The sequence below is a fragment of the Aythya marila genome (assembly GCF_965140915.1).
Source record: "Aythya marila genome assembly, chromosome: 19".
Classification (NCBI taxonomy): domain Eukaryota; kingdom Metazoa; phylum Chordata; class Aves; order Anseriformes; family Anatidae; genus Aythya; species Aythya marila.
In genome coordinates this window covers 496,419-512,342 of record NC_139060.1, presented here as the reverse complement: position 1 = coordinate 512,342, position 15,924 = coordinate 496,419, and the positions used below count along the sequence as shown (strand labels likewise).

Here is a 15,924-nt window from a genome sequence, read left to right as displayed (position 1 = left end):
GTGCCCGTGAGTCCCACAGGTCAGATCAGGACTCAGTAGGTACTTGGTGTTCCCTCTGCCTTGCTTGGGCACCTCTCTAAGTCTGAGTTCTGCAAAGCGGGCAGCCTGCAAGCCCTGACCCCCAGTGCTGCCCCTTTGGCATCCCCAGCCCCCTGCCTGTGCTGGTGGCAGCACTGCTTCCCCCCCATTCCCAGCACTCTACAGCTCTGGGGGCAGGGACAGCCAGTGAGCTGGCTGCAAGCTGAGTTTTTGCTGTGGAGCATTTTGGCATCCCAAGGCAAACATGTAATATCAACAGGAGGGAATTTTTTGCAGGTTCCCAGCCTGCCCTTTGGATTCAACTCTTGCCCCTGCTCTTGCTTGCATAACAGCACAGGGGGAGATGGGCTGGCCTGCCCAAAGCACAGGCCCCCCGGGACCTCTGCACTGCCTGCCCATAAATAGGGGCTCAGCAGAGTGTCCAGCACTGACTGCACCTCCCACTCGGCTCGGCTCAGCTCCTGCTCGGCTCGGCTTGGGGAAAGCAGGCACCGGGGACATGCAAGCCACACTGCTCAGCATCCTGGGGCTGGCCCTGCTCGGGGCGCTGCACGCGCAGGACAACATTCCAATGCAAGCCAACTTCCAGCAGGACAAGGTGACCCAGCCCGACCAGCCTCACCTGCGTGGGGGCTGGGGCGTGCGGGACGCTCATCTCCCCAGAAATGTGCAGAGAGGGGGTTATTGATGGATTAAGGGCCAGCCTCTCCAGGTACAGGGAGGAGGGAGGGCACCTGGTATGTCCTCATCCCCTGTCCCTGGGGGCCTCGGTTTGCTGGCTCTGTAAGGGATGCAGGATCCAGGATCCAGCCTGTGGGGTAGGACAGAGCAAATGTGGGGCCAGCCTGCCTCCTGTGCTGTGGGGTGTCCATAGATGCAGAGGAATTTTGGAGGGGGTCTGAGGAAAGCAAGCTCAGTTTGATAGGCAGTGTGGATGTGGGCCATGGATCTCCCTCCCCAGCAGAGCCCACCCACCCCCAGTCCCGGACCCCAAAAACACAGGCTGTTGTGCTGGCGGAGCCTGCACACCCCTCTACCCTCTCAGCCTCTGGGTACTGGCATGCTCAGGGTGCCAGCAAGACCCTTCCTCCCTCCACAGTGGGCACGACACAGCAAGGAGAGCCCTGGGGTCCCACTGAGCTGCAGGAGGGGTCATGCTGCCAGGTCCTCCAGGGGTGCTCTGCTGGGGGGCATGGCCCATCAGGGAGGTGATGGGGATGGAGGCACATCCATGCTGGCCCCAGTCTGGGCTGGACCATGGTCCTGACCCCTTCCTTGTGCCATGGACAGATGCAAACATCATTTCTGGTCTGGGTGGTCCTTCCACCATTTGTCCTTCCACCAGGGCAAATGGGAAGGAAAACCTCTGAGTGGTGGGCAGTGAAAGGCATGTCATTAACCAGGGCTCACTTTGGGCTTTGTGGACATTGAGGGCTGTAGCAGCTCCTGGGGGGTGTGAGGACTCCAGGCACGGTCCTGCCACAAGGCCCAAGCTGGCAGGGAAGGCAGAGATGGCCTGGGCTGGGGCACCTGTCCAGCACTGAGCAGAGGTTACGTGCAGCTCACGGGGAGGTGGTACAGCATTGGCCTGGCCTCCAGCTCCAACTGGTTCAAGGAGAAGAAGCACCTGATGAAGATGTGCACCACGGTCATCACTGTCACCGCAGATGGCAACCTGGAAGTCAACTCCACCTACCCCAAGTACGAGCGGGCGGCAGGGGAACATGGGGGCAGCTCTGGGCACTCCCTGCTCCTGGGCTGATGTGTGGGCGCTAGGGGGGCAGCAGTGCCATGCCTGGGGCTGTGCACGGGCTGAGCGCCAGCCTCCTCCAGCCCTGCTGGCATTCTTGTGCTGTGCTCCCCAGGGGTGACCAGTGTGAGAAGAAGAACAGCCTTTACATCAAGACAGAGCAGCCTGGGCGGTTCAGCTACACCAGCCCACGTGAGCATCCGACCCCACTGCGGGGCTCCTGGCACCTCCTCTGGCAGGGCAGGATGGAGCTGGGACGCAGCCTGTGCTCCTGCCCTAGCCAGGACACCTCAGGGTGGCTCATACCCTGCAGGAGTCTGTGCTCCCCTGTGGGGTCTGGGCTCGGTGCTGGGGGCTGAGATGTGCTCATTCCATCCTTCGCAGGCTGGGGCAGCAAACACGACATCCGTGTGGTGGAGACCAACTATGATGAGTACGCTCTGGTGGCCACCCGGATCTCCAAGAGCACTGGCACCTCCACCATGGTGCTGCTCTACAGTATGTCCTTGCCAGCCCCCATGCCAGCCCCCCTGTGCTTTGGCAGTTGGGGCCCTCAGAGTGTTTTGGTGGGGATCTGTCCCATGGGAGGGGGCAGCAGGACAGCCCATGGCATGGCTGGGTAGGGTCCTCCTTCCTTGGCCCCTGCCAAGTCCTTGCTGGATTTCCCATGCCCAGGGGCCATCCTGCAAGGGACAGGGGCCACCTCTCACTCTGCTTTTGGCTGCAGGCCGGACTAAGGAGCTCAGTCCCGAGCGCCTGGAGAGGTTCACCCAGTTCTCCAAGGAGCAGGGCCTGACGGACGAAGAGATCCTCATCCTGCCTCAGACAGGTAAGAGCAGGCAGAAACAGAGGGGGCAGTGGGGAGAGGGGAGCCCACATGTCTGGGCACCTTGGTTCAGCTCTCAGTGCCTCTGGACAGAAGTGGGGGTCCTCAGAGGGGTGTGCTGGGGCAAGCCTCACACCAGGTACTGATGCTGTCCCCACCCCATGGAGGGGCTGATCTCTGCTTTTCTTTCTTCTGCAGACAAGTGCATGGCAGAGGCTGCCTAGGTGAGTCCTGCCCTTGCTGGGGCTCAGACCAGTTCTGGGGGGGCTGGGGGTGCCCTAAGCCTTGCCATCCTGCAGAACCCCTGCTTCTTCCAGCCCATCAGGCTTCTCAGTCGCAGCCCAGCTCCTCTGGCTGGGATATCTCCCATCCCCCTGCGGCAGGTCCTACCACATCCCCATGGGGTGGCCCTGGATGGTGGGTGCCTGCCCCCTCAGTGTGGGGCTGCCAGGGCCACCAGCACTCCATATGCCCCCTGCCTGCCAGCTCAGCCATGCTCGCCTCCCTTCTCTTCCAGGCAGACCCACCAGCTGCTGCCGACCGGAGCTCCAAGACCGCTGCAAGCTGGTGGCTGCCCCATCCTTTCCCCAGCACCGTATCTATCCACCTTCACTTCCTGGCTTTGCACCCCATGCCTGTACCCTCACCCCCATTAAAGCCCATATAAAACACCAGCCCCTTGGCCACGTCTTCTGGATCATTGTGGGGGAGGCACCCTGATGGGCTCTCCTGAGGTCTCCCTTGCTTGGGCTTGTGGGGAGGGGGCTGCAGCAGGGGGAGGCTGCTGGGTTCAGACTCCATGTGTGCTTATGGGGTGCTGCCTGGCCATGAAACTTGTCCTGTCTGGGGATGAAAGGCTCCCAGGGCTGGGACCAGCTGCAGGGATCAGCTCCAATCTGCCCTCTCAATCACCCTGGGCAGTTCTTCTTCTGCCCTCTCTGCCCCAGTTTCCCCTCCAGAGAGCAGGCTGGCAGCATGGGGATGGGGCAATGGGTGACTGGGGGGGGGGGTGTCTCCAAAACTGGGGAGGGAGAGGGGGTGATAGATATGAACCAGAGCAATGTCTGTGAATGTCAGATGTAGCTCAGTCCTGGCCACCCCAGCGGTCCCCAAGCCATGATCCTGGACCCTCCCCAGGAGCAGGGTCTGTTCCCAAGGGCACTGGGCTGCAGCTTGACCCCAGGCTAAAGCCCCGGCCCAACTGCCCTCCTCCTTGAGACAGGATCCATCCTGACACAGCCAGACCCTGTGGCCAGAACATGACAGCCAGGAGGGGAGTGGTGAGGACACCCTCTGTGCCCATGTCCCCGTCCCTGGACATCCCACCAGCACAGGACATTGCCCAGTCCTGAACATGCTCTGTGCTGGGTCTCACACAAGGCTGCATTCAGTTGGGACTGGGTAATTAAACTGGGAAGGGGCCAATGCTGTCACCCAACACGGGTACGAGCTATCAGTGCTCTTGTGTAACCTGTTGCATAAAGGGGGTGGGCAGGGACTGCTGCCAGCAGTGGGGGCTATAAAGGTGAGTGTGAGAAGAGGCAGGACTGTAGCCTCTCCAGCCCGTATCCAGACCCCGGAGCAAGGATGACCACAGTGCTGCCGAGCCTGGTGCTGGCCCTGCTCTGCCTGCTGAGGGCAGGTGCCGAGGTCCCTGTGCAGCTGGACTTCAACATGGGGAAGGTAACAGCACAGGGTGCCAACCTGGCCAGTCCTGTCTGGGCTGGGGCAGGGTGACTGTGCTGCGTCCCCGGGCACCCCCTGTTCCTGGGCACCCCTGGGCATCCCCAGGCACCCCCCAGTCCCAGCTCAGAGTCTGCTCCAGGGCTGTTGCTGCAAGGCCATGGATGCTTGTGCAAAACCAGGTCAGTCCTGGACAACTCTAGCCCATCTCCTGCCACATTGCACAGTCCCAGTGGTGGCCCCACTGCAGGGATACACCCTGGGGCTGCAATGGTGCCAGAAATGTGGAGCTTTCCCAGGGAATATGGGGAGGACTCCATGCCACCACCCTGGCACAGGACAGGCAGTGCTCTGCACACAAGCAGGTGGCAGGTCCCCATGTTAGGCTTGGCTGGTCCCTACAGCAGGAGGCAGTTCCCCTACGACAGACTGTCAGGTCCTACGATGGGAAGGCAGGTCCCCATGGCATGTGACAGGTCCCCCGTGGCAGGTGGGAGGTCCCACACATCTTTTCCAAACCCTGTTGGTGATGGCTTGCTGCAGTTTGCAGGGAGGTGGCACATCGCGGCTGCCATTTCCAACTGCCCCGTGTTCCTGAGCATGAAGGACAAGATGAAGTCATCCATTGCCACCATCAGCTTCACGCCGGAGGGGCACCTGGCTATGGAGGCTATCTTCCCCCTGTGAGTGCCCAGCTCTGTTGTGCTGCTGTGGTGGGCTCTGCTGCAGATTAATTTGGTGCTCCTGGAGTCCCCTTTGGGCCAGGCACTGCCCAGTCTGTGGCTGCAGCTGGGTGGGCAGCATAGTCCCGCAGATCCCGCTGCCCTGCCACGCTGCCCTGCCACACCATCCTGCCGCCACGCTGGCTTCGAGCTCTGTTTGCTGTTCCAATTTTCTCCTTCCAGGCCAGAAGAATGCAAAAAGGTTGAGCTGCTCTTCCAGAAGAGTGGGCAGGCAGGGCACTACACCAGCACAGGTATGTGTGGGCAGAGGGACCCCAAAAATGCAGGGCAGGCAGCACAGATCCCCTCCATGCCCAGATGACAGTGGGAGGTGTGGGTTTGGCCCCTCTGCCTCCATCGCTTGGTGAGGGTCAGGCTGCGAGCAGGCAGCAGCTCAGCCAAATTGCACACAGCTGCTGGCTCAGAGGCAGCAGTTCACTTTCCAGACCCCAGTGGGGCACATTTGGGCCAGGGCCCTGCATCGCATCACCTGACCGGGCACTGGATGGGGTCCTTTCAGAAAATCAAGAAAAAACGGACCTGCGCGTGATGGATACAGACTACAAGCACTACGCCATCGTGTACACCCTGAGGGACCGCGGCCAGGAGCCCAGCACCATGCTGCAGCTCTACAGTGGGTGTCGCAGCGGGGAGGGGCACCTCAGGGCTGGGCTGGGCCAGGCCATGGGCAGTGGTGGGTGGCAGGGCTGGTGCTCCTCATCACCACCCAGGGCCACCACATCAGCACCCCAGCGTGCTGGCACTGAGCCACACCCCAGGAATTCACCTTGGGGTGAATGAAACATTGTACCACCAGTTTACTCTGGTTTCCACCAGATCCTTGCCTGTAGTGTTTTGGTCAGGCTGCAGACCCCCAGAGCTGTCAGCTGCTCTGCTCGGATCTGGGTGGGTGGGTACACGGCCCTGGGGGGGGGGGGTTCACTCATCTGAGGTGGGGGTTGTACCCCCTTGCTGCCAGCCTGGCATAGCCATGGGGTACCTGGCAGCTGTCCTGTGCCTGCTGGGCCCCCTCACTCACCAGCCTTCACCTTGGGTGTCTGGCTGCAGCAAGGGAGCAGGATGTGAGCCCCCAGTTCCTGCAGAAGTTCAAAGCGCTCTTCCACTCTGTGGGCCTGACTGAGGACATGCTGGCCATCCTGCCACAGTCGGGTGAGTGCCAGGGATGGGGTTGGCCCACATGTGCCCTCTGCACTGGGAGGCTCCATAGGTGCCTGGGGTTCTCCATGTGGGAGCACACTCACGCCTCTCTTTCGGTTTAACAGATCAGTGCACCAAGGCTCTCGCATGAGCGTGGCCAGGGGAAGCTGGGCTGAACAGCCCCCCAGTCCCTGTTAACCCTTCGTCTGTCTGTCCTGCCTTCCTGCAGCTGAGGGGCTGACACAAGAGCTGTGTCCTCCAGAGCTGGTGGAGTCCAGGCTCAGCTCCCCCCCCCTGCCCTGGCCCTGGTGCCCCTTCCCATCCTCTGCCAGACCTGCTGCTCCGTACCAGGAGCACGCCTCTCCCGCTGAAATAAACAGGTGCAGAAGCTGCCCCAGAACTCATTGCTTTTGTTGGCAGGACTGAGGGTGCTGCCAGACACCCTGAGCCCAGCCGCCCTGGACCCAACCACAGGGCAGTATGGGGGCTCCTTTGCTTCATGGTTTGCAGAGCACAGCATGGAGACTGGTGTGTGTGTGTGCGCATGCGCACAGAGGCTAGGAAAGGAGGTGCATTGGGGGTACCACTGAGGATTTGGGCAGGGGATGAACTAATGGTGTTGACCAGGCAGCCCAGCAGGGCGGGCAGCAGGCAGGGCTGAGCAGGCAGCCTGTATGGACCTGCTGCATGGGCTCTGGATCGTTATGGGCTTCTCCAGGTCACCCAGGTTCCTGCTCAGCCCCTGCCCCAGGGCACTCAGAGCTGCCCAGGTGGGAGTGGGACCGTGCCATGTCTGCTGAGACCCCCACAGGTGTCTGCCAGCGCCCTCTAGCCATGCTGCAATGAGCCCCAGGGGTGGCAGGGCCCTGCCTCCAGTCCCCCTCCTTCAGCAGCATGGAGGCAGACCCTGCCCCCTTCCTTCCTCCTCCCCCCCATCCCTCACCCCAGGCCCCAGCAAATGGTGGCCAAGGAAAGGGAATCCCTCGGTGCCTGGGCACCAGGCTGTGAGGAGGCAGCACGGACTCGCCTGGGGCTGTGATCCCTGGAGCCCTTTGGAGCCTGGGCACAGTGCACCCTGGCATGGAGGGGACGCTCGACAGTGACAGGAACCTGTGTCACTGGCATCCTGTGCTGGCACCCAGGCTTGGGCGAGCCTGGGGACAGGGGCAGGGTCACTGCTGTGACAGTGCTGCCCACAGGCTACGTGCTGGGAAGGACCTCCCTGCTCTTCCTGGCAAGGGAAACAAGAAGTATTTTTGTTCTTTCACAAGAGACGTAAAATACGGGAAAATCTTCATTTTTGTCTGTGGTGCAATAGCGGCCCTGCAACCCTGCTACTCAGATCCCTCCTTGGGGCTCGCAACACTTTCTTCCTTCTGTAAGGCGCTGTTTACCTTTGGATGGTTTCAGCCCTCCCAAGCCACCACCTCGCCCCAGGCCAACAGCAGCACGCAGTGCAGGGCGGGGGCAGCACAGCACTATAAAGTCAACAGCCCCAGGACTGCTCCCAGTCCTACCGTGACGCTACAGGAGGCTGCACAAGATGAGGACGGTGGTGCTGAGCCTGGGGCTGGCCCTACTCTGCTTGCTGCGTGCAGAGGCTGGAGCTACAGGGCCGGACAGGAGCAAGGTGACATGCAGCACCCCGGGGAGGGAAGCATGGTCTCTGGTCACCGGGGTGGGGGCAGGAGCAGTATGTAGAGGCTGGGGGTGGCTGGGGATGCTGCAGCCACTGCTGGCTCTGCTGTCTATGAGCACTGGACACACAGGTGAGGGCAGTTACCCAGCCCCAGCAGAAGGATCCAGCAGGGATGCTGCAGGTGCCCAGATGGGATGCAGGTGCCATGGCCTGGGTGCTGTGGGAGTTTGCAGGTGTCCTGGCCACTTGGCCCCCAAAAAGGGACAGGTCCTGCCTGGTTCTCTGGACTTACAGCCCATCTATGCTGCCAGATTGCAGGGAAATGGTACGTCGTTGCTCTGGCCTCCAACTCTGAATTCTACCTCCGTGAGAAGGATAGGCTGAAGATGGTGATGGCCAGCCTCTCTGTCCTGGGGCAGGACAAGCTGAAGGTCTCATATGCAGCTGTCACGTAAGTGCCAGATGCTTTTCTCCTTGGGCTTCACTGAAGGATTCTCTCTGGGTCTGCATCCAGGTACTTCTAGCCAGCACCACAAAAGACCTGGGCAGGGGCTGAATCAGGGACTCCAGCTGACAGCAGCCACAAGTTTAAACTTGGGATAGCTGGGCTATGGAGACCCTGGTGCCCCGGTGCTGCCCCAGACTGTCCAGTAGAAGCAGCGACCCAGCAGCCGCAGGGCACAGGGCAGACCAGGCAGCCTGGTGGAACTGTGAGCACAGGACAGGGTCCCAGCATGGAGGCTGAGCCACCCAGCTGCATGCTGATAAGGGACAGCACAGAGCCTCCTCATTAGAGCTGGGCTCATCCCACCAGATCAGAGTGAGAGCAAGGAAGTGTCCATGAGACCCACAGAACTCCTGGGTGCCAGCACCCTGCTCTGGAAGCCCAGGCACCCATTGCTGTGGGAATGGCAGCCATCCATCCCCCTCAGCCATACCACCCCCTCTCCTAACAGCATCTCACGCATTTGAGCTGACAACACCAGAGCCATTGTCCCAGGGCAGGGAACAAGCTGGGCACGGTGATGCCCCAGCCTCTTGCAGGGACAAACCCAGCTGGCTCTGAGCATGCCCTGAGGATTCGCGACAAGGTGTCCTTCCCTGCCTTGCAGACCAGAGGGGTGTAGGAGACGGGAGACAATCTTCAAGAAGACCAGTGACGAGGGTGAAGTCTACATCTCAGGTGAGTGAGGACAGGGTCCTGGCAGGGGCAGGGGTGCATCCCTCACTCACCTGGCTGATGCAGAATCAATCTGCAGCAGGACTGTGGATGGTTGCTCCCAGGGGACAAAGCAGCAGTGGTTTCCCCTGACCCTAGCCCAAGTGCTAGTCCAAAATTGGTTAGGCTGCTCTGCCGCCTGCAGTGGCCATCCCTGGTCACTCTGCTGTGCCGTCATCTGTGGGCTCCCCTAGGCTTTTGGAGGAGCCTTTCCAAGAGGACAATCTAAGAGTGGGGGTGCAGCAGAAATAGAGTCTGGCTAAGTCAGGCCCCTTGGCTCCATTCACAGGCATTCACACTCTTACAGTTCTTACAGGAGCTCTCAGGGGAACATAATTAATTTTTCACTTTGCTCAATGTTCTTTTTCAGAGGGAGGCGATAGAATGGCACAGGTGCTGGACACAGACTACAAGAGCTACGCAGTAATCTTTACAACCAGGGTGAAGGATGGGAAGACCTTGCACATGCTGAGGCTCTACAGTATGTGTCCAGTCTGACTGGCAGGATGAGGGCTCAGGGGTCCTGGGGACACCTCGCATCACCCCTGCCCATGTGCTAGCTATGGTACAGGAGGGGGGCAGTGCTGCTGCTTGGCCCCACATAGAGGGGGAGTAGGGGAAAGGGGCTACGGTTTGGGGCTGGGTCTCAGGCTTCTGCTCTGTGCCAGGAGTCCACAGCCTTAGGTAAGACTCTTGGCAAAATGGAGCAAAGAGTGGGGGTCCTGCTGCAAGGGAAGGTCAGAAGTTGTGGAGATGGGAACTAGGAGATGAGATGCTGTGGTGCTTGGGGACACTGGTACCAGCCCATACACTTTGTCTTGGCCCATGGGAAGGCGACTGACATTCCCAGGCACCCAGCTGAAGGTCCCTTGCTCCCTGAGAACTCCACCACCACCTCCTGCCCCCCAAGGGGTCATCATGCATTCCACCCACCTAACTCCTGTCCTTGACTTCAGGCAGAAGACAAGAGGTGAGCCCCGCAGTCATGGCACTGTTCAGAAGGTTTGCCAAGGAGCAGAGCTTCACCGACGAGATGATCAAGATGCTGCCCAGCCAGGGTGAGCATGGCCCAGCACCGTGTTCACACCAGCCAGACTGGCTCAGTCCTTATGGGAAACCTGATTGAGCTGCAGGGGCTTGTTTGGCTGTCGTTGCCATTGCTGCGTGGGGTGGGCAGCCAGGAGAGTGCCAGTGATGAGGGGTGCTCTGGATTGGCATGCCATGACTTCTGCCTTACTCAAGTCCATCTCCAGTTGTCTGCCTCTTTCTGTGGGTGCTAAATGGGACTAGCCAGACCACAGCCCTGCACTCAGCCTTTCTCTTTATTTTCACAGATGAATGCAGAGTCGATGAACCATAGGTGAGTTGTTGCAGTGCAACACAGCATTTGCAATGTCCTCACCTGAAAATTTCCCCCTTGGTGCCCCAATGAGGGCCACCATGAACTCCTCTCGCTACTCTGGGGACCGCATTGTTTGAACGTGTGCTGACAGTCACACCCAGGTAGGACCATTTCTCTTGGAGCTGCTCTGCAGCAGTGGGCACAGGGCCCCCTGATGGAGATGCAGCTGCCTGATAGTGGGCAAGGACACCTGAACCAAAACCCACCAGCTCAGTGGAGAAACAGCTGCTGAGCTCATCCAGCAGCAAGGTCCAAAACGCTGATTCTTACCAAAGGGAACTCAGTGTGGTGAATCAGCAAAACTAGCAAGAAATTGGGTTGATATCTCACCATGCAAAACACAGAGGTTGTTGGCCCACTGGACAGACCTAGCACATGATTTCCCACCACACCAGTGCACATACATTTGCGGAGCTATGCTAGAAACCCATCCTTGGAGATGGCTGAAGCCTACAGACCTGGGGAAAGCTGGAAGAGGAAACACTGATCCTAGTGGAGAGCCCTGCCCTGCCCACTCTGTTGGCCTCCCCACCTTAAATACCGAGCCCACCTCTCCTGGTTGTATTCTAGGAGGCACAGGATGACTGGATAATGCTGCTGCTCCCCATGCAAGGCAAGACCGATGTGCCAAAGCTCCAGGCTGCTGCTCTGCTGTCCCTCTTCAGGGTTCTGATGCATCTCCTGCTTTTCCAGTACATGGTCCCTCCTTTTCAACCAAATAAAGAGAACTCACCCCCAAGAGCTTGTTGTAGGTGTCTGGGGAGAATCTGGACTGTCTGGGGATGTGCTGCCCCTTGTTGTCCTCAAGGGGTTGGTGGCTGGAGAACAACCAGGGGCTGATAATGCAGTGAGCTCACCCAAGCAAGCGCCTTCTCAAAGCCCAGCAGCCCAAGGGGCTGGGCTGGCTCCTAGAAGAGGACCACAGCCAGGGTGAGGTGAGGCAAGGCGTGAAGGACCTGTGGCCATGTCCATTCTCCAAATGACCTTTCCTCTGCTCACCCTGCTGTGACTGCAGCCCCCTGATCATCTGAAGCCCAGCTCATGCATGAGCTCAGGCTGGGCCAGGGCAGGGACAAGGCTCAAGGCCCTCTCAGCCCCCTGGCTGCAGTGCTCCAAGGGCTGGTGGGAAGTGGGGATATCTGAAGGTGTGCCTCTGGATCTGAGTCCAGAAAAGCAGCATGACCCTGTGAGCCCCAAAGCATAGAATCATAGAATGACTTGAGTTGGAAGGGACCTTAAATATCATCTGGTTCCAACCCCCTTGGATTTGCAGGCTTGATCTGGGCCCTGATGGCTGGGCTCTGCAGCCATTATCATGTGAAAGGCTCCTTTGGGGACTCATTGTGCTCTTTGTTAGGGCTGTTAGGGGCTGTCCTTCCCCAGGGTCCCCTTCAAGTTGCAGGGTCAGAAAAAGCAGGTGGATGTGGCCTGGAGGAGGCTGTGGCCCATGGAGAGCCCCCACAGGAGCAGGGGGTCTGGGGGGAGCTGCTGCTCATGGGGAACCTGTGCTGGAGCAGTTTGCTCCTGGGGGACGGACCCCATGATGTGGACCCGTATTGGAGCAGTTCTTGAAGAGCTGCTGCCTGTGGGAAGCCCATGCAGGATCAGTTTGGGAAGGACGGCATCCCGTGGGAGGGACCCCACGTGGAGCAGGGGAGCGAAGGCAGAGAGTGAAGGTGTAGGAGTGGTGGCAGAGAAGCACAGTCCCCATCCCCCATTCCCCTGAGCCACTTGGGGGGAGAACATAGAAAAAAAGTGGATGGGGGAAGGTGTTTTGTTTCGGTTTGGTTTTGTTTTGTTTTTTCACTGCTCTAGTCTGCTAGTAATAGATAAAAAATTATATTAATCTCCTTAAGCCAAGCTTGTTTTGCCCATGATGATAATTGATGAGTGATCTCCCTGTCCTTATCTCAACCCTTGAGCCCTTTCCTTTGCATTTTCTCCCTGTTTTACTTTGAGGAGGGAGAGAATAAGAGAGTGGTGAAGCTCAGCTGCCCAGCTGGGTAAAACCACCACAGTGCTTTCTTGCAGTCTGTACTCATGTCTGGGACTGCCCTGATCAAGATGCAGCACCTTGCACTTAGACTTCTTGAACCTCCTTAGGTTCACATGGTCCCACTTATCTAGCTTGTCCAGGTCCCTTTTGGAAGCAGCATGACCCTGGTCAAACTCTGGGCTTCCCTCAAGTCCCAGACACAGGGCTGGACCTCCCCATCCTTTGAGAGCCATCTCCCCATGCTGCCGTCCCTGTAGAGCTTATGCACGGGCTGTGCTCCACTGAGGGCTGCTCTGGAGAGATGGTGACACAGACAGCCCACCCTGAAAGATCAACTGGTGGCAGTAGACCTGTCTCCATAGGCCATATTCCTTTGAATTCATATTTCTGAAACCCTGATTCATCCTGTTCTTCCACATGCTGGCATTTCCTGCTCTGTTCGGCTCCCTAGATCCACATATGAAAAATAGCAACCCACCCAGGACAAGCCATACCCCCAGCAAAGCTCTTGTGAGCCAGCATCTCATGTTCACTCAAGCATTGAGGTGTGGCAGAGTGCAGAAATCCTCTCCACTTGACTTTCTACACTGCCTGTTCCTGGCCAGCCTTGCCGGCAACACAGGCTTTCATTTCAGCCTACAATCTGCCTCCTTGCTGTGTGCTGGTAGGAAGAATGCTGAACAAGTTCTGTCCCAGTGCTGAGCCCATCAGGATATTCTCAGCTGTTCCTTCCCCACCACAGGGAAAATACATTTGTGAAACTTCCCCTCCTGATCCTGGTGTTGAGCAGGGCGAGAGCTGGCCGCATCCCAGCAGCGGCAGGGCGAGGGAGCCTGCTGGGACTTCCCAAGCCAGTTTCATCTCTGTCCTCTTTGTGAAGGAGCCCAGTGTTTCCAGCAGGACTTCTCCTCCCTGCCCAGTCTGAACAGGAACAACTGTTTCTGGACAGGAACAACTTGTTATCTGCTGTGCTCCTTAGAATGCTGCTCCCACACGTAGCTTTGCCTCAGGCTTGTTTTCAGTACATTTGTTCATGTGGTTCACAACATCCTGCAGTTAGCACAGCCCTTTGCCAAGGGCTCTGTGTGACAGGGAGTCCCGGTGTTTCCACATCATGTTCCAGCCAAATATTTCCTTCCTGACATGTGTGGACATTGTCCAGGCAGACAGTGGTGATATCATTTCTCTCTGCCACCGGTGCTTTCCATTTCCCTTTCGCCTGTCTGCTTTCTCTCCGTGCCTGACTGGCCACCCAGAGCAGGTCTGCACACAAGCTGCATTTTTAACTCTCTTATGGGTGCAATACCCCTCCATGCAGAGTGGGGGGTGGGGGTAGAGGGGTGGGGTGTTCATACTGCATCCCCCCCCCACCTTCATCTAGCTTATTGCTGTACCTGCTGCTCACTAAGGGAGCTTTCACCATGATGTCCTCCCCAGCCCAGTGCTGTTCAGCAGTTGGGTGCTGAGCATCCTGGCAGCTCCATGCTGGGAGCTGGGGTGCTGGGTGCCAGGGCAGAACTCCTGCCCTGCCCTGCCATGACCTACAGCAGCTGTGATGCACTAGGCATCCCCTCCCAGATCCTGCCTTCAGCTACAGGCAGATACAGGGGCAAAGAGAAGCACAGGGGACGGGCAAAAAGGAGGTTATACCTGCCCCACTTTATTTTCGCAATAAGCCTTGCCAGATATTGTTACATAGTTAATGACTTCCATGGGACTTTGTTTCATTAATTTGTCTAAAGGTGTCCTGGGCCATTGGCAGCACCCTGTGCTGAGAAGCAGATTGGTGCAGCAGAGCTCAGCCCAGGTGCCAGCTGGTGGGGAAGGCTCTCAGGGGAGAGAACAGAGTGGTGGTGGGGCAAGGGAGACCCGTGTGCATAATAGCCAGGAGGTGCTGAGCATTGCATTTGTGAGAAGCTCTTCTGGAGACTTCACAGCCAATGGCTGTAGTGCTTGCTGGTACTGTGGAGAGTAGCTTCCCTATTCATCTTCTTTGTGCTGATCCAGATCTTCCTCACTTTCCCAGCTGGAGTGACCTGTGCTGTGCCTCTCATCCTTCTCTCTCCCTCCCCTGCTTAGGCTGAGTGACTGGATCTGGACCTCCACCCAGCCCTGAAGATGTGAGTGAGACCTTGGAGTTGCACAGTGCCTTTTCCTGCTTCCCACTCCACACCTAATACCTCCTCCTCATGCTGCATCTGCCACTTTCACCTCCTACAGCATGTGGGTGAGATGTTTAATGATCCACCGTCAGCATGGTGAGCTCTCTGGGTAGCAGCAGCAGGCTGAGAACCAGCCCTGGGATGGGACAAAACAGCTCTGTCCTGTGTCACTGCCTTGACACTTGCTCCTCTGGGACCTCAGCATTACTGCCCTGCTAAGGGGCAGACCTTGTCCCCAACATGTTTAGCGCCCTTTCTAGGTCACCTGGTATCACACCAGCCAGCATGTGCATTAGCACGTGTTGATGAGGCTACAGGGGTGATCTTCCTCCCCTGGAAAACTGACTGGTTTTCTCTCTCTCAGCCACTTATTTAGCAAGTGAGGATCTTCCTCCCCATCTATGGCAGTTTATCCACCACAGGCTTTGACAAAAACCCTTCCCAGATTACCAAGGAATGTCCAATACTCATATATTGTTGACTCCTCCAGAAATTATATTTGTGAGGTGTGACTTTCCCGTGAAAAAGTTGGATTCAGCCTCCCTTATGACATAATTTGACCATGCATTAACTAGTTCTGCCATGTATTACAGCTCTTACAAGCATGTGCCTGCTCTACATAGTAGGTCTACCTATCTGTAGTCTCTTTACTTCTGAGAACCTCTTTAAAATCTGGCATAATATTTACTTCCTCTAGCTTTCTGGTGAAAACCAGTGGTACCAAATGCGAGTATAAGCAGCAGATGACACGCTACAGTGAAAAGTTTGAAATTCATACTTGATTTATTTTGACTGGAAATGCCATCTTCTTTGTTTTACTACTGACTTGGACTTCTCTTTTGATTGGGCAGACCCTTTAATGTGTTTTTAAAAGAGATCTTCTAGGCTGGGGTTCAAACAAAGATCCTTCTCATCCAAGGCAGTTGCCAAGTTTCTTTGCTTTTCCATCAGCTTATTTTCTTTGAAAATTCAATCTGAATCTGACCAGCTCCTGGTCAAACAGATCCTAATGTTCAATTCCTGTTCCTGGAGCCTTTGAAGAAAAGACTATATGTAAGTGCAGATGTTATTCCTCAGAGCAAGTGGACAAGTTTTGGTGTCTTCGTTGCTTGTCTTGTTTTGTTGCTATTCAACTTCCTAGAGTTCATTTTACTGTCTTCATATGGATGCAATTTTAAGAACATTTCTCTTATTTCCAACAAGCTTCTTTAAATTGATTTAAATGCACTGGTTTCCCTTTATGACTTTGTTTAAGGTTTGTATTTTCTAAAAACATCTTAAGTGCTCAGAGCAAAGATAAACAATCTCTGTGCTACGTGTGACATTTA

The 15,924-nt window shown here is 57.1% G+C and overlaps 3 protein-coding genes across 3 annotated transcripts; all 3 read left to right on the top strand.

Annotated features, from left to right (window-relative positions):
- The first annotated feature begins 408 nt into the window (after window positions 1–408).
- Window positions 409–3,289, top strand: LOC309885623 (lipocalin-like). The gene is made up of 7 exons (XM_082775791.1): window positions 409–637; window positions 1,601–1,740; window positions 1,905–1,981; window positions 2,174–2,287; window positions 2,517–2,618; window positions 2,814–2,839; window positions 3,133–3,289. The coding sequence occupies exons 1-6, from the start codon at window positions 539–541 to the stop codon at window positions 2,837–2,839; spliced, it is 558 nt and encodes a 185-aa protein (XP_082631917.1). The 5' UTR covers window positions 409–538; the 3' UTR covers window positions 3,133–3,289.
- A 757-nt stretch (window positions 3,290–4,046) lies between these two features.
- On the top strand, window positions 4,047–6,585 carry LOC309885449 (lipocalin-15-like). Its single transcript, XM_082775361.1, has 6 exons — window positions 4,047–4,298; window positions 4,842–4,981; window positions 5,204–5,274; window positions 5,541–5,654; window positions 6,089–6,190; window positions 6,304–6,585. The coding sequence occupies exons 1-6, from the start codon at window positions 4,203–4,205 to the stop codon at window positions 6,327–6,329; spliced, it is 549 nt and encodes a 182-aa protein (XP_082631487.1). The 5' UTR covers window positions 4,047–4,202; the 3' UTR covers window positions 6,330–6,585.
- Window positions 6,586–7,594: 1,009 nt separating this feature from the next.
- LOC309885432 (extracellular fatty acid-binding protein-like) lies at window positions 7,595–11,171 on the top strand. The gene is made up of 7 exons (XM_082775327.1): window positions 7,595–7,808; window positions 8,129–8,268; window positions 8,930–9,000; window positions 9,407–9,517; window positions 9,993–10,094; window positions 10,371–10,396; window positions 11,009–11,171. The coding sequence occupies exons 1-6, from the start codon at window positions 7,722–7,724 to the stop codon at window positions 10,394–10,396; spliced, it is 537 nt and encodes a 178-aa protein (XP_082631453.1). The 5' UTR covers window positions 7,595–7,721; the 3' UTR covers window positions 11,009–11,171.
- The last annotated feature ends 4,753 nt before the right edge of the window (window positions 11,172–15,924 follow it).

Excerpts from the sequence above, each read along its gene's own strand:
- LOC309885623 (XM_082775791.1), top strand. The coding sequence starts at position 539 with ATGCAAGCCACACTGCTCAGCATCCTGGGGCTGGCCCTGCTCGGGGCG. Across the intron at positions 638-1,600 it reads CCAACTTCCAGCAGGACAAG|CTCACGGGGAGGTGGTACAG; the intron begins GTGACCCAGCCC and ends GGTTACGTGCAG. Across the intron at positions 2,288-2,516 it reads CACCATGGTGCTGCTCTACA|GCCGGACTAAGGAGCTCAGT; the intron begins GTATGTCCTTGC and ends TTTTGGCTGCAG.
- LOC309885449 (XM_082775361.1), top strand. The coding sequence starts at position 4,203 with ATGACCACAGTGCTGCCGAGCCTGGTGCTGGCCCTGCTCTGCCTGCTG. Across the intron at positions 4,982-5,203 it reads ATGGAGGCTATCTTCCCCCT|GCCAGAAGAATGCAAAAAGG; the intron begins GTGAGTGCCCAG and ends TTCTCCTTCCAG. Across the intron at positions 5,275-5,540 it reads AGGGCACTACACCAGCACAG|AAAATCAAGAAAAAACGGAC; the intron begins GTATGTGTGGGC and ends GGGTCCTTTCAG.
- LOC309885432 (XM_082775327.1), top strand. The coding sequence starts at position 7,722 with ATGAGGACGGTGGTGCTGAGCCTGGGGCTGGCCCTACTCTGCTTGCTG. Across the intron at positions 8,269-8,929 it reads GTCTCATATGCAGCTGTCAC|ACCAGAGGGGTGTAGGAGAC; the intron begins GTAAGTGCCAGA and ends CCTGCCTTGCAG. Across the intron at positions 9,518-9,992 it reads GCACATGCTGAGGCTCTACA|GCAGAAGACAAGAGGTGAGC; the intron begins GTATGTGTCCAG and ends CCTTGACTTCAG.